Raw genomic sequence first — 14,339 nt, 5'->3', positions numbered from 1 at the left:
TTGACTCAAGGACTCATCATTGGTCTTGCTGAAATGTCCTTAGAACTCTACAGCAGTCTTAAGATTTTTCCTACCCAACCTTCCTTCTTTCCTTCCCTCTCTTCTTGAGGTCAGACCTACATCAATCTGACAGCTTTTCCAGACTCCTCTGGCTCCTTCCCCATTTTCCCTCTTGGACACTCCCCCGCCACAAGAAAAGCTCTTGCACATCTAATCTAGGACTAACACACCAGGTAACCTAACTTAGTGCACTCACTAGTAAAGCTCTAGCCCTCTGTTTTGCAGTCAGAAATTCAATTTTAATAATTCAGCAGGGTTATTACGGTCCTGTGAACTAGTTCCTACCAAACTCATAAGTGACTGATTGCTAAAATAGAAAGACAGCACTCACAAAATGGGAAAGAACTGCCAAGTAGGCCAGATATGCAATGGACTGAGGAAAGTGTCTCCATCTCGGCAAGAGCAGCTACTCCAAAAGCAGACTAAACACAGAAGTAGCCCAGCATGTCTGGAAAATGGGAAGGCAGCTGGCTAGCCAACCCAAACGTCCATCCACTGAGGAACAGATAAACAAAATGTGGTGTATCCATACAATGGTGTATCATTTGGCCATAAAAAGTACTGATCAGTACTTCATTCCCTTTTATGGATGGACCTCGAAAACCTACTAAGTGAAAGACACCAGACAAAAAAGGCCACATATTGTATGATTCTACTTATATGAAATGTCCAGAATAGGTAAATCCATAGAAATGGAAAGCAAATTGGTAGTTGCCAGGGACAAGGAGGAGGGAATGGGGAATGACTGCTGAATGGGTACAGGGTTTCATTTGGGGGGTGATGAAAATATTTTGGAACTAGATAGGGGTGGTGATTTTACAACTCTGTGAATGTACCAAATGCCACTGGATTGTTCCCTTTAAAATGGTTAATTTTATGTTATGTGAATTTCACCTCAATAGATAAAAATATAAATAAATAAATAAATAAATAAATAAATAAATAAATAAATAAATAAATTTGTAAGGAAAAAAATACGGAGACATACAACTAAAACAAAAAAAAGCAAAAAAGTAAAGGATGTTTAAATTTTCAAAAACAGGAAGGGGTGGGGAGGTAGCAGGCTGATATTATCAATAATTATCACATTCACATCAAGCTGTCCAAACCTAGTTAAGCCACACTTCTCTACTCTATGGATCTAGCTCCCAACTGGAAAGGTCACTGCAAGGGTTCTAAACATCTAGCATGAAGACTAGAATTTTAGAATTACCTGGCATTTCCCCTTTCCTGGACATTTCATCATAAATTGGGGTCATAAATTCAAGGGCCATATATATGAACCCAATTTTAGGATACATACTTTGATAAATACCAAGCATATTCCCAGGGGCAATGGATTTTGCTCAAAACTCCAGGGCATTTAGCTGTTGAAACTACAGTTCTCTCAATGACTCTAACACCAAGGGATTCAAAAATTCAGCCTCAAAGATTTTACATACAGAAATAGTAAAAGCATAACTGAATTTAACTGCATTTCCAATTCTACCAAGCAGCTGCCAAGGCTGTGGCGTCAGTGATGATGCCTGCGATCACTGGGATTCGAGGGCTCCCGGTCCCAGGAGTGCCGGGCCCTTTTAGGCCTATGGGATTTATCTCGGCTCCTACTTCTACTTCTATGGCTATGCCCCTCAGAACGCCCCTCATATCGGCTAGAATGTTTGTCTGAGCTTCGACCTCTGTACCTATCCCTGTTCTTTTCTTCTCTTTCTTCCCTCCTGCTTGAGGACTTGTGCTCATGCTTGGGCTTCTCCTTCTTCGGCTCCCTCTCTCGGTCCTCTGAGCCCCTGAGGCAGGTCGTCCTGCTCTCAGGAGAGCTGGGGTAGTGCTTGCACTTCTCCCTGGACTCTGACTTCTGACCCCTGTCTGAGTTCTTGCTGCTGTGCTTTTTAGAGCCAGGGTCGTCCTTTTCCTTTATCGTCTTGCTTCTGGGAGATGAGGAGACTGGCTGCTCTGTTGGTACCTCCCGGTCATTCTTCTCTTTGTCTTTCTTTCTTTTCTTTTTTTCCTTTTTGTCTGGAGGGAAAAAGTGGTGCAATCAGTAAGAAAAGGGAGATGGGGGATATGCAAAAGGAAAGCATCCTTGGCACTAGTGCCAAACAGTCATAGTCTATATACTTCCAGAAAAGTATCTCTGAGAAACCAAGCTGGATCTGTCACCCTTGACATGTCAAGTTGCTGTATAAGGCAATTTTCACCCTTAATTACCTCTTTAAAGATCCTACCTCCAAAAAGAAAAGAAAAGAAAAGAAAAAAAAAATATATATATATATATATATATCAATCATACTTCCAAATACAGTCACTTTCTGCAGACTTCAACATACGAATGTTAGGGGACACAATTCAACCCATAACATTAGCCTTCCACTGATACCTCTCCTTTCCCAACTAAAGTAAGGTTTCCCACACCTCCCCCTGTTCCACAATGAAGAACTGATTATCAACTCTCAGTGAATGCCAGGAATTGCAAACACCAACACTACCCAGAATCTTCTTTTGGGTCTTAACGTTTTACCTTTTTTGTGTTTTTTGGTGGGTTTCTCATCTTCAGAACCCTCAGATGAATTCGGTGAGGGGGTGTGAGCCCCACAGCCCTTATCCTGGACCTCTCTGGTCACATCATCCATTTCTTCTGAGTCTTTTGGAGCCCGATAGTTAGACACATGATCCACTCGGATAGTTCTTCCTTTGATCTAAGAGAGATAAACAATATTTCAGCAAAGACAGCCCTCTTATAAAACTATTTGAATCCAGCTGGGCAGTGCCATGGTTTGAACTACACCCATTATCTCCCCTCTAATTCTGTTTCTGGGAAAATCCCTAAAACAGACCTGCCCAACTGGTGTGTCATAGCACATATACCTAGATATTAACTTGCTCAGCCCTCAGGGCAGCCAGGTGGGGCCTGGGGCAACTAGAGTCCCCAGGGCAGTTGTACTGGGCAGCCTCCTCAGCTTACCCAGTGTGCCATACAAATATCTTCATGTTCTACCTGTGCTGTGAAGTGAAAAGGGCTGGGAAGTTCTGCCCACAAGCAGCAGGGAAAACTGTGATAATTTAGATGCACAGTGAATTACCCTCAATACGTAACATTAATTTACAGTGAAACACACTGACAAAGCCTGGCAGCTAGAAGGAATTCCTGAAATTGAGCTCAATGTTGCCTCCTTGACACAGCAATTAGGATGAGGCCAAGGCAGACCAATAGGTACAAGGGGGGAAGGAAACTAGAAAGACCGCTGTCTTGTTTTGTTTTGTTCTTTTCCTAGCTATATTCAATCACCGGGTTACTCCATCCAGTCCTGAAAAGACCACTGTCTTTTTTCTTAAGCCCTCACACCTCACTTTACGCCCCCCCCCCCCGCACCGAAACAACTGGCTCACAGTGATACTTTCACTGCAAATCACAACTCTCTAGGTGAGCAACAAAACATTTACCCCTCACTTAAAACAAAAACATTCAGGTAGATGCAAACTTATTATATAGGCAAAGCCATCTGAAATATGAAAAGTCTGGCTTTTATAGTTCTAGTGCAAGAGTAGATTTTTATTCTTACCTTTAAGCCTAAGCAGCTTCTGTCGTCTATCCTATTTCCCATTTCCAAGTATCTTTGAAAACCTTCCTTTTATGGTGACTCCCTTTGACTGCTGGCTCTCTTAAAAACCAAACCTAGAACCTTGTTCCACTCTGTCCTACAGTATCCAACTGTTCCATACTGATTCAATCAGTGACAAACTAAACAAGTCAAGAGTCACCCCTCAACCTGTGACAATGCTTTTCCTAAATGGGTGCAGGGACTATGTGGCGCACTGATAAACCTGACTTGCCCCCTCCCCTTTCCTCAGCCCAATGTCTCACTTACAAGGGTAGGGGTGAGAGGGAACAGAGTAAACTTCAGTATGATTTACTTTTGTAGAATTGGTCATCAGATTTTAACTAGAGAATTTCTAGGAACCAGTATTGCTAAGTCAGTGGAGACATATGACAGACATAGACAGCTATGTCCTTGGTCATGAAGCTATGACAGAGCCCCAAATCCCCTGACATAGGACAGCATGCTAGTTTCTTTGTTCTCCAATACACCAGAAATGAGAGTGGAGTGTGAGGAAAAAAAAAGTGAGATATAGAGGTCTGTTGGGGTGGGGGGTGAGGTGGGCATGGCACCTAGGCTCCTGGAGAGAGAGTTGTTAAGAGATGGAAAAAAAGAATAAGATGGGAGGGTCATGAGCCAATGGAATTATTGCCTGGGATCATTTGCTGGTCAGTATGTCCCCACACCTCTCCAATACTCACACCACACCCAGATGACCAGTGCTGTCCTTGAGCCTGTAGAGATCGGGTGGGGAATGAAACCAAACCCCTACATGATAAAAGTCCAGCCAAGTACTGCTTAGTAAACACACTCACCTTGATCCCATTAAAATTGTCAACGGCCAGAATTGTGCTCCTCTGGTCTTCATAGCAGAGAAAACAGAATCCTTTGGATTTTCCAGTTTTCTTGTCCCGTACCAGATTAATGTTAACAATCTCCCCATATCTATTTATTTTATAAAAGAATAAAGACATTACTGATTTAAAATGCAAAAACTTTCAGATTGGATAAAAAAACAAAATTCAAATAATACAAGCTGCACAGGAGACACATCTAGAACAAGATGACATAGAAAGGTTAAAAATAAAAAGTTAGACAAGGATATAGGAGGAACATTCAATTTAAAAATGAGTGGTAATATTAACACGTTGCATACGGATCACGAGAATCTTCACGAGGGATTTAAACCCCGCCATACGCAATGTGTTAAGATCAAAGATGAATTCAAGGTCCCACAAAAAAGGTCCTAATACATAACAAAGGTGTTAAACTTTATGCATAAATTAACAAATCAAAACAATTAATTAAAAACCTACTAAAATTATGAGAGATTTTAACCCACCACTTTAAATTTATAACACAAAGTTGACAAAAATAAGGTCAGAGGAATTACTATAATTGATATATAATTATGTAATATAAATACAAATAAACATAATTAATACTATAACAACTATACTGTTAATAATTAATGTCAGACTAGTAGATACAGAGATATAGCTGAATCTTATAAAAAGATGATAATTTCTTCTCAAGAATCCATGAAACATACATTAAAATCAACTACAGAACAGGTCTCAAAGTAAACTTCGATAACTTCCAAAAGTAGAACAGACCTGGTTCTCCAATCACAGTGTTGTAAAGCTGGAAATATATTTTAAACAAAAAACACCCTACTAACTAGAACTGGAAACCTGCTCTCATGAATAACAACTGAATGAAAGAGAAAATGAAATAAAGTCAATGGTAGACTATTTAGAAAATTACAGAAATGAGAATATATACCAAAACTTATGGGATGTGTCTAAAACTATACTCGGGAAAATCTGTAACCTTAAAGAATTTTACTGTTAAAAAAGGAAGAATGAACATAAAAGAAAGCAAATATAAGACAAGCAGATGAGTATTAATAAAGATAAAAACAGAAATTAAATAGAAAATAGAAAGAATTCTACATCACTCCTTATCTAAAGATAAATTCCACATAAGTTAGTGTCATACATTTCAAAATAAAATCATAAAAATAAAACTGCAATCGATAAATATATTATAACATAATCACATACATACACCTTGGCCCAAAATCTAGAATCTTACTTAACAGAAAATACTAGAGACAATTAAACTAAGATCAGGAACAATTTAACACTATTTAGTACTGTAGGTATTGGCCAATGCAATTAGGAGAAAACAAATACAAGAAATGAAAAAAGAAGTAAAACTATCTCTGTTTGAAGATCATAATGGTAGTATATATAGAAAACCCAAGAGAATCAATGATAAACAATGATAGAAACAAACAGTACAACAATTCAGTAAGATGACAGGACTTACAGTTAACCAAAATAAATCACCCTCTTACATACAAACAATAATCATTTAGAAGATATAATGAAAAGGAATCCCATTTATAATAGCAGAAAGATAAAACTTAGAAATAAACTTAACAAGTAATGTGTAAAACCTATATAAATAAAACTTTTTAAAACTCCTGAAAGACACAAACATAGATTTGAACAAATATAAAGACATCCCTTGGTTGTTGGATAGGATGATTCAACATCATAAAGCTATCAAAATCGTCCCCCAAGTTAATATTTAAATTTAATGTAATCTCAATTAAATATACAAGTTGTGTGGGTTCCCACCCCCTGGAGCTGGGTAAGTTGATTTTAAAGTTCTTGTGGAAAAATTAACAGAATAGCTAGGAAAACTTTTAAGAAGAACAATGGGGAGGAGTAATTCTCCCAGATATTAAACACACTGAAAAGCTTCTATGATTACTTAGTGCGGTACTGGCACATGAAGAGACAGATAGAACAATAAAACAGAATAGAAAGCCAAGAAAGGGACTTAAGTATATATGGAAAAATCAATATAGGATAAGGGTGACATCCCAATTTGCTGGGGAAAATATGAATTTTTTTGATAAGTGTTGTTGGGACAACTAGATAGCCATTTGGAAAAAAAAAACCATGAAATTGGATGTATATCTCACACTATACATGAGAATAACTCTAAATGGATCAGAGATGTCAATGCATAAAATTGAAACCATATAAGTACTAGAAGAGAACACAGATGGGTGGGTGGGAAGAAATATTTTCTAATTTTGACTCAAAATCTAGAAGCAATGAAAAAAAGACTGATAAATTTGAACACATAAAGTACTAGAGGGAGAGACTACGTATAAAGCAACAGCATGAGGGAGTTTTGAGGGTGATGGAATTGTTCTTCATCCTAATTGTGGGGGTGATTACACAAATCTATACATGTACTAAAACTCATAGGACCGTACACCCCCTAAGAAGTCCATTTTACCATAAGATAATTTGAACATATGAATACATGCATAAAAATTTAAAAAATAACTTTGCATAGCATAAAAATCACAATAAGCAAAGTCAAAAAACAAATGACAAACTAGGAGAAAGTAGTATTTGCAATTTACATCACAGATTAAGGATCAGAAAGCTATTTTTTTCCTTTTGCTCTAAAGGACATCACCAGGACAACTGGTGAAGTTGAATAAAGCCTATAGATTAGATAATAACATTGTATCAGTGTTGATTTCCTGAATTTGATCACTATACTGAGATTAAACAAGATAATGTCCTTGTTTTGGGGGGAAATACACATTGAAGAATTAAGGGATAAACAGGCATCATGTTTGCAACTAACTCTGACTCTCAAATGGTTCAGAAAAAAATAATATGTATACATGGAGAGAAATAATAAAGCAAAGGTGGCAAAATGTTAACATCTGGGGACTTTGAGTGAAATAAAGGTATTCTTTATACTCTTTTATAACTTTTCAGTTTTAGGCCTGAAATTATTTAAAAATAAGTTACCGAAAAAAAGAATATAGGAGATGGCTTGAAGGGATCCTGCAGACCAAATTGGAACAATTTGAACATCAAGAAATAATGATGATGGCAACATAGTATAACACATCAACTTTTAAAACAATAAGTCTATATAATACAATACATGACAGTGTTATAACAAAGAGTTAATATCCTTAATACATGAAGACCTCTTGTAAAATTAATCAGAAAATGAGGAACACACCAAATGAAAAAAAAAAAACAGGCAAAGGACATGAATAGACAAGTGACAAAGAAAAAGAAATAGTAATGGCCTGTAAATCTATGAAAAGATGTTCTACGTCACTGATGAGGAAATAAAGGCAAAGCAAAATAATAACAAGAAGCTATATGCCAAATATTTTTAAAACTAACCATTGCATTAGGATTCAGAAAAAATGGGCATTCTAGTGACAGTGGAAATTGATACAACCTTTTCAGACAGCAATTTCGCAATGTTTATAATAAAAAAAAATCTTAAAAATGCTAACATATTGATACAGTAATTTCACCAAGGAAACCATCAGGAATGCATACAAAGATGTAGATACCACAATGTACATCACAGTATAATTTATAACAGCAAAATATTGGAAATGCCCAACATTTTTTAAAAAGATGGTAAGTACACCAAACTGCTAAGTTTTTCCATGAAGTACATTCCACTGTCTTCTTTATACCTTTTCACCAAATGTTATCTAATGACTACATTACCTTGATAATCAGAAAACAAAATATTTTTGAAAGCCAGTTATCAGTGGCTAAGGCAATCTTCATGGAGAGCAATGTGTGTATCCACAGTAGAGAATTAGAATAAACACACACTAGCTGATCATCACTCAATGCAAATAAGACAAAAACAGCTCCTAGATGTCAGGCTGGAGCGAGCAGAGGTTCTATGAAGGGGTAGAAATTATAGGCTGCACCTGCTGTGAACTTCCCGAATACCAAAAGTTGGAGGAAGCAGCCTCTGTCCCTGGGAGGGCCCTCTACCAGTGTGGTCTGCCCAGGCCCTCCACCACGGCCCTCTGACATGTATTGCCCAATTTCTTTCCCAGGGCCTTCTGCCCTATATGCTGCCCAACAACTCAGCCAGGGCCCTCTGCCTATGGGATGACCCCAATCATCATCTGCCATGGCAATGCCTCTGCCAGGGTGTGCTGGCTGTGTTTGCTTGCTAAACCCTGTTTGCCATGGACCTCTGCCTGTACCTGCTCTCCAACTTCTCAGTAACAGTCCTCTGCCTGAGGGCTACACAACCCAGAGGCTACTGCCTTCTGCTCCTGTGCACTGCCAAGGTCCTCTGGCCCTATAGACTGTCTAACCACTTTGTGTAGCTCTGGGATTGTGCCCACCAGCTACCGCTACCAGTGTGAGCTGCCAAGACCCTCCCCCATCCAGTGTTGCTTGCATAATCTCATAGAATGAAGAATATAAGGTTCTCCTATTCATCCTTATTCCTCATCAGCCTGTGATTCTCACTCTCTGGGTAAAATGACTGGCTCTGTTCACCAACCTTATACTCTTCAGAAGCAAAGAAAGCAAACTTTTGTTTTTTTCACCAATTCCTTTGTGCTTTGCCCTAATTCTACAAGGCCACACAGGTGTGGGCTCAGAAAGGCCCTGTGTTCATGAGTTATCCCCAGCTTGTAGGAGTCTGAGAAGATGGGCCAACATACGAGCAGTACCTTCCTAGGAGTTCCAGTCTATGCCAGTGTAGGCAAACACTTAACAAGCCCCACTGAAAAAACAATAAAAATAGACCAGAATCCCCAAGACAGCTCCTAAATCATCCAACTTCTAGGATTGTTCACACTGGGAGCGTTCCAGAACCATGTCCTGGGAATGACCTAGACTATAGCAGGAGCTCCAGTCCTCCCCATGCAGGTAGGCCAGTCAGCCTAGAAATAAATCGTTTTGTGATGCCACAAAATGCATTATAGAAGCAAACTACTCTCATGACGCAGAAGGCAGAAAAGGAAAGCGGACTTACTGTGAGAACACACAGATGATGTCCCCTTCAGTCAGTTCATAAGGAAGACCTCCTAGAAGAGAAAAGCACATTTCAGTTCAACAAACATTTACCAAGTGTCTATTATATATCATGTGCTAAGTTAGGCACTGGGGGTGCAAAGAAGAGTATGCCACAGGGCCTGCCCTCAGAGAACTCACAGTCTGATGCAATGGCAGAAGCACATATACAGCAGTAATACAGAAAAAGGAGTGACTAACTTTGAGTGGAAAGGTCAGGATTACCACTAACCAAACTAATCAATCCCTCTCATATCTAAACTCTTATGGACAAAGCAGATTGTTTCCAGCACAAAACTCTGCTTCCACAAACATATCTTGAACTCATCTGCTCTTTACCCACAAATTCACAGCTAAGATCCAAAATTAGTTTAAATATGCAAATATTAACCCCACTCACACAGACTAAGGATTATAAAGACAACTGTTAAGTATTTCATAAGAAATAAATTCCCCTGCAAATGTTTCCTTCCTCACCTGTGAAATGGGGATATTATTACTAACCTCACAGAACTGCTATAAGAATTAAATAAAGCAATGACTATAAAGTGCTTAGCACGAAGTCTGATGCAATAACCTCTTTGAACTGTCAAATTACTAGATGTAACACAAAGTGAATATAGAGATGGTACTATGGCAATGGACAGAAAGCAGGAGCTAATCAGATGAGGAAAATGAATTCTGAAGGAAAGGGATTGGGATAGGGAGGAGTTAGCATTAATATGGGATAGTGGCTAAGACCATGAGTTCTAGAATCCCATAGTTCTGGCTGTTCTACTTGCTAGCTGTGTGACCTTAAGAAGTCCATTAATTTCTCAGTGCCTCAGTTTCCCCAGCTATATAATGGGGGAAAGAGAATAATAATGGTCTGAGACAGAGAAAGACAAATCCATATGATTTCATTTATATTTGGAATCAAAAAAAATAAATGGACAAATGAAACAGAAACAGACTCCTATACAGAGAACATTTTGATGGCTGCCAGATGTGGGGGGGCGATGGGTTAAAAAGTGTAAGGGATTAATATGTACAAATTGCCAGTTATAAAAACAGTCACAAAGATGTAAAATACAGCATATGGAATATAGACAATGTTGTAATAACTATGTATGGTGTCAGAGGGTACTAGACTTATCGGGGTGATCACTTCGTAAGTCCAATCACTACATTGTACACCTAAAACTAATATAATATTGTATGGCAACTGTAATTGAAAATTTTTAAAAACTATAAAATAACAATAGTCTGAGAAACAAAGTGGCAAGATCCTTAGTAATGTCAATGTCAGTAACTATCAAAGCACTGATTTGGCAGGGAGAGCAAACCAGACATGGAGGAGAAAAGAGATATGGAAAGCTGATTTATGGGCAGACAGCAGAAAGAAATAAAGTGGGTGATGAATGTCGGGAGGAATAAATGGCGGAAACGCTCAAATAATAGGAAGCAGGCCAGGAAAGAATGAGGAGCACTGCGGAAGAAAGATGTGAATCTCACCAAGGAAGATCCAGGCGCTGTCTTTGTACTCGGAGTGCCAGGACACGTTATCCGCCACACCAAGCTGGACCTCACGCTCATTCAGCTCATTGATCAGCTTCACTTTAGTTAAAGGGCTGCACAGGGGGCGGAAAAACGGACAAGTAAATGCGGCCTGGCCTGGGGTAAGAGAGAGCAAAACTAGGGGACTGGTTTTCTAGTCTCTGAGCCACTCCCGTACCTCCGCCGGGTAGACCACCCCAGCCCCAGTGGGACAACCGTGAGGGCCCGGCCCCAACCGTTCCCCCTCCTTGGAGAGAACCTGAGGCCTTACTTACTTCATCTCCACAGGTTCGCGCTCAGCACTGACGCAACGGACTTCCGGGCGAGGCTGCACTGCGCATGTACGGCGCCGGCGTTGTGCGCGCCCACTGGACTAGGCGGAGCTCAAGCCGCGCCGGAAGAGCTCGGCCGCACAGGGGCAAGGCGCCTGCGCACCAACTCCAGCAAAAGCGGTTTTATTCTTGAGTGGGTTCGCTTTTCCAGAGGCTCTTTCATTGGTACTTTGCTTCCTCCCTTTGTGAAATCGGGCAAGGGTGAGAGCCTGGTCAACTGCAAGACCCCCAGCTCCTGGACGACGCCTGGTATTGACTGGGTTAGCTATAAATGTTTACTGAATAAAGACTGAAAATGGTGCCTGATATGGCAACTTTAGCTCCAGCCTTAGCTCCCAGTGCAAACACCCACTCGGCCTTCACTCCCACACTCCCAGCCACTCGCGCGCGCTCGCTCGCGCTCGCGCCCTCTTGCTCTCTCGCTCTCTCGCTCTCGCTCTCTCGCGCACACACACACACAGCATCCCTGTTCAGGAGTTAATGGCAGAAAAGTGAAGAATACTTGTGAGAGGGTAAATCTTTTTTGTCCCTCAAATTCCAATGCATAGGCAACTGACCAGTCGGCCACCATGGGCTTAATGGCATACCCAGATTTGTGTGAAAGCTGCTACACTCACCCATTTCCATCATCTCTCTCCTTAGGCAGGAAGCAGAAATTAATATTGTTAAATAGATACCTAACAATTGAGCAGGTAATGCTAGGTTATGTGCTAAGCAATTTGCATGTATTGGCCCTCCATCCTCACAAAACCCCATAAAATCTATAGTTACCATCCCCATTTTATAGAGCGAGAAACTGAGGTTTAAAGGAGTTAATCAGCTTGAAAGGTTCTCTTCCTCTACCCATCAGATCTGGTTGATTTAATGAGCCTTACTGAGCATCTATTAGTCTGGTACAGCAAGTCTGTAGACAGGAGTGTAAGGTTGGGCTCTTTGCCCTCAAGGAGCTAATAATATCCTTGAAGAGACAAGATGCATTACCTTGATAGATGTTACCCCAGAAATAATCAGGAACGCATAGAAGAGACGGTGGCATATAATGTGCGCTTTAAGCCATATTGAAGATTTGAATCCATCTTGCATGTGTCCACATCAATATCTGGTCTCAGACCATGCATGGTCTAAAAATGAAGGTCCAGAGTAGTTCTCTGTGCAGACCTAGCTTTAGGCCCTTCATAAAAGCACTCTGATGATGGTGATGATGACAACTGTATCCTCAATGGCTCACCATGTACACAAGTCCTGCCAAGAAGCAGAACAGAGGCTGTCCACCCAAGGACAGTTTCTCTTCATTCATTCTCTGCCCCTCCTCCACTCTAACCCAGCTATTCATTAACTTTGTAGAATTATCTTGGCAATGAAAACTTAATAGTGACAGGTTGCATATGGGTTTTATCTGCTCCCAGGAATCTTAGGTTGCTTAGTTGTAGGGTTGAAGTAGCCACCGTGAAGTGGTAAACTAACATGCAGCATTATCTGGTTGGATTCTTCAGGCCACTGTGAAATGCCAAAATTGAGGCTACACCTGGGCCTTGACCATTAGAGTTCAAAAGGAAGCTGAAGCAAAAGAGGAGAGTAAGACCAATCAAAAGGAAGGAATATTTAGGTTGAGAACATGAGAAGGCTGCTACTATACAGATGGTGGGTTCAGCAGAGATTTTCTGAAGCTAGGAGAGCTGAAAACTGTCCCAATTTGGGACATCTCAATGGATAAACTTGTAATTGGTAGGAATTGATAGGTAAGATGATGCCTATAGATTTTCATAAATCTGAGTGGAAAGGGGATAGGGGTCCAGAGGGCCCTCTGAACTTAATGACTGAAAGGAGGACCAGTGTTTGCCATCCAAGGTGTCTATTAGTGATCACCAATATGCAGAGCTCGGGTTCTGCAGGCAATGCTAAGGAAGCCAAAGGCAATCCCCACATTCAAGGAAAGGCTGAACAACATATCTAGCCAAATCCATCTCTCCACTTCCCACCAGCACACCACATCCCAAAACAGCTTTCCCCCCTGACTTCCCTATTTCAGGCAATGTTATCACCATTTTCCTGGTTACCCAAGTTCAAAAACAGGGATGTCATATTTCAGTCTTTCCTAGTCCTCACCCAAAAATGTCTATCCAATCCCCAGGTCCTAATAATTATGCGATTGTGGTGTCTATACAATGCATCTTGTCCAGTCACAGTTCGGTTCTGAGACATTATCGCATGCCTCCTAGCTCTTTCCACTACTCCCCACCTTCAGCCAGACTACACTTCTATTCACTCCTTCGAGGGCCCCTTTCATTATTTAACCTAGACACCTGTGCTGAGAGAACCCCATACCGCTAGGCCACTCTCCTCTCTGAATGAAACCTGCCCAAGCTCCAAAATCCCATAAAGGCATCTCTCATGCAGTAAAACTTTTCTGACATCACCAGCCCTCAGTGATGGTTCCCACTTCTGAATTCTGCAGCATGTCACAACTCCTTTATTTTCTCCCCCAAGAAAGACTATGATATCCTAGATGGTAAAGGCTCTGCATTTTTAAGCCCTCAGAACTTCAGACTTCAAACATTTTCCTGCACACATAGCAATCAACCAATATACTTATTGGTTAATGAAATTGAAAATACACACACCTATGGTTACCTTTAGGGAAACAGATGAGTATAGGGGGAGAGAGGCTTTTCTTTTCCCTTTTTTTCCTTTCTATACTGTTAGAATTTTCTTACCTTTATCCAGATATCACTTACATTTTTATTGCCATATTATCTTGGTAGAGAAATCATGACCTTTATTTTCTCATTTTTTTCTTTTATGCATTCATTTAACAAATATCTATTGAGCAACTATTATATGCTATACACTGTTCTAGGTGCTGGGGTTGTAACAGTAAACAAGGCAAGCAGAGTTTCTGTCCTCATGGAGTTTACATT

The 14,339-nt window shown here is 40.3% G+C and overlaps 1 protein-coding gene across 1 annotated transcript; it reads right to left on the bottom strand.

The window, feature by feature from the left end:
• Positions 1–1,059: 1,059 nt before the first annotated feature.
• RBMX2 (RNA binding motif protein X-linked 2) lies at positions 1,060–11,445 on the bottom strand. Its single transcript, XM_019717014.2, is given in 7 exon segments — positions 1,060–2,076; positions 2,579–2,756; positions 4,472–4,601; positions 9,516–9,567; positions 11,048–11,163; positions 11,365–11,402; positions 11,404–11,445. Coding segments are annotated over 7 exon segments (1,044 nt in total). The 5' UTR covers positions 11,431–11,445; the 3' UTR covers positions 1,060–1,573.
• Between the last annotated feature and the right edge of the window lie 2,894 nt (positions 11,446–14,339).

This window comes from Rhinolophus sinicus, chromosome X, assembly GCF_036562045.2.
Source record: "Rhinolophus sinicus isolate RSC01 chromosome X, ASM3656204v1, whole genome shotgun sequence".
Lineage (NCBI taxonomy): Eukaryota > Metazoa > Chordata > Mammalia > Chiroptera > Rhinolophidae > Rhinolophus > Rhinolophus sinicus.
Note: the sequence above shows the minus strand (reverse complement) of the source record. Positions and strands in the feature narration are given on the sequence as shown.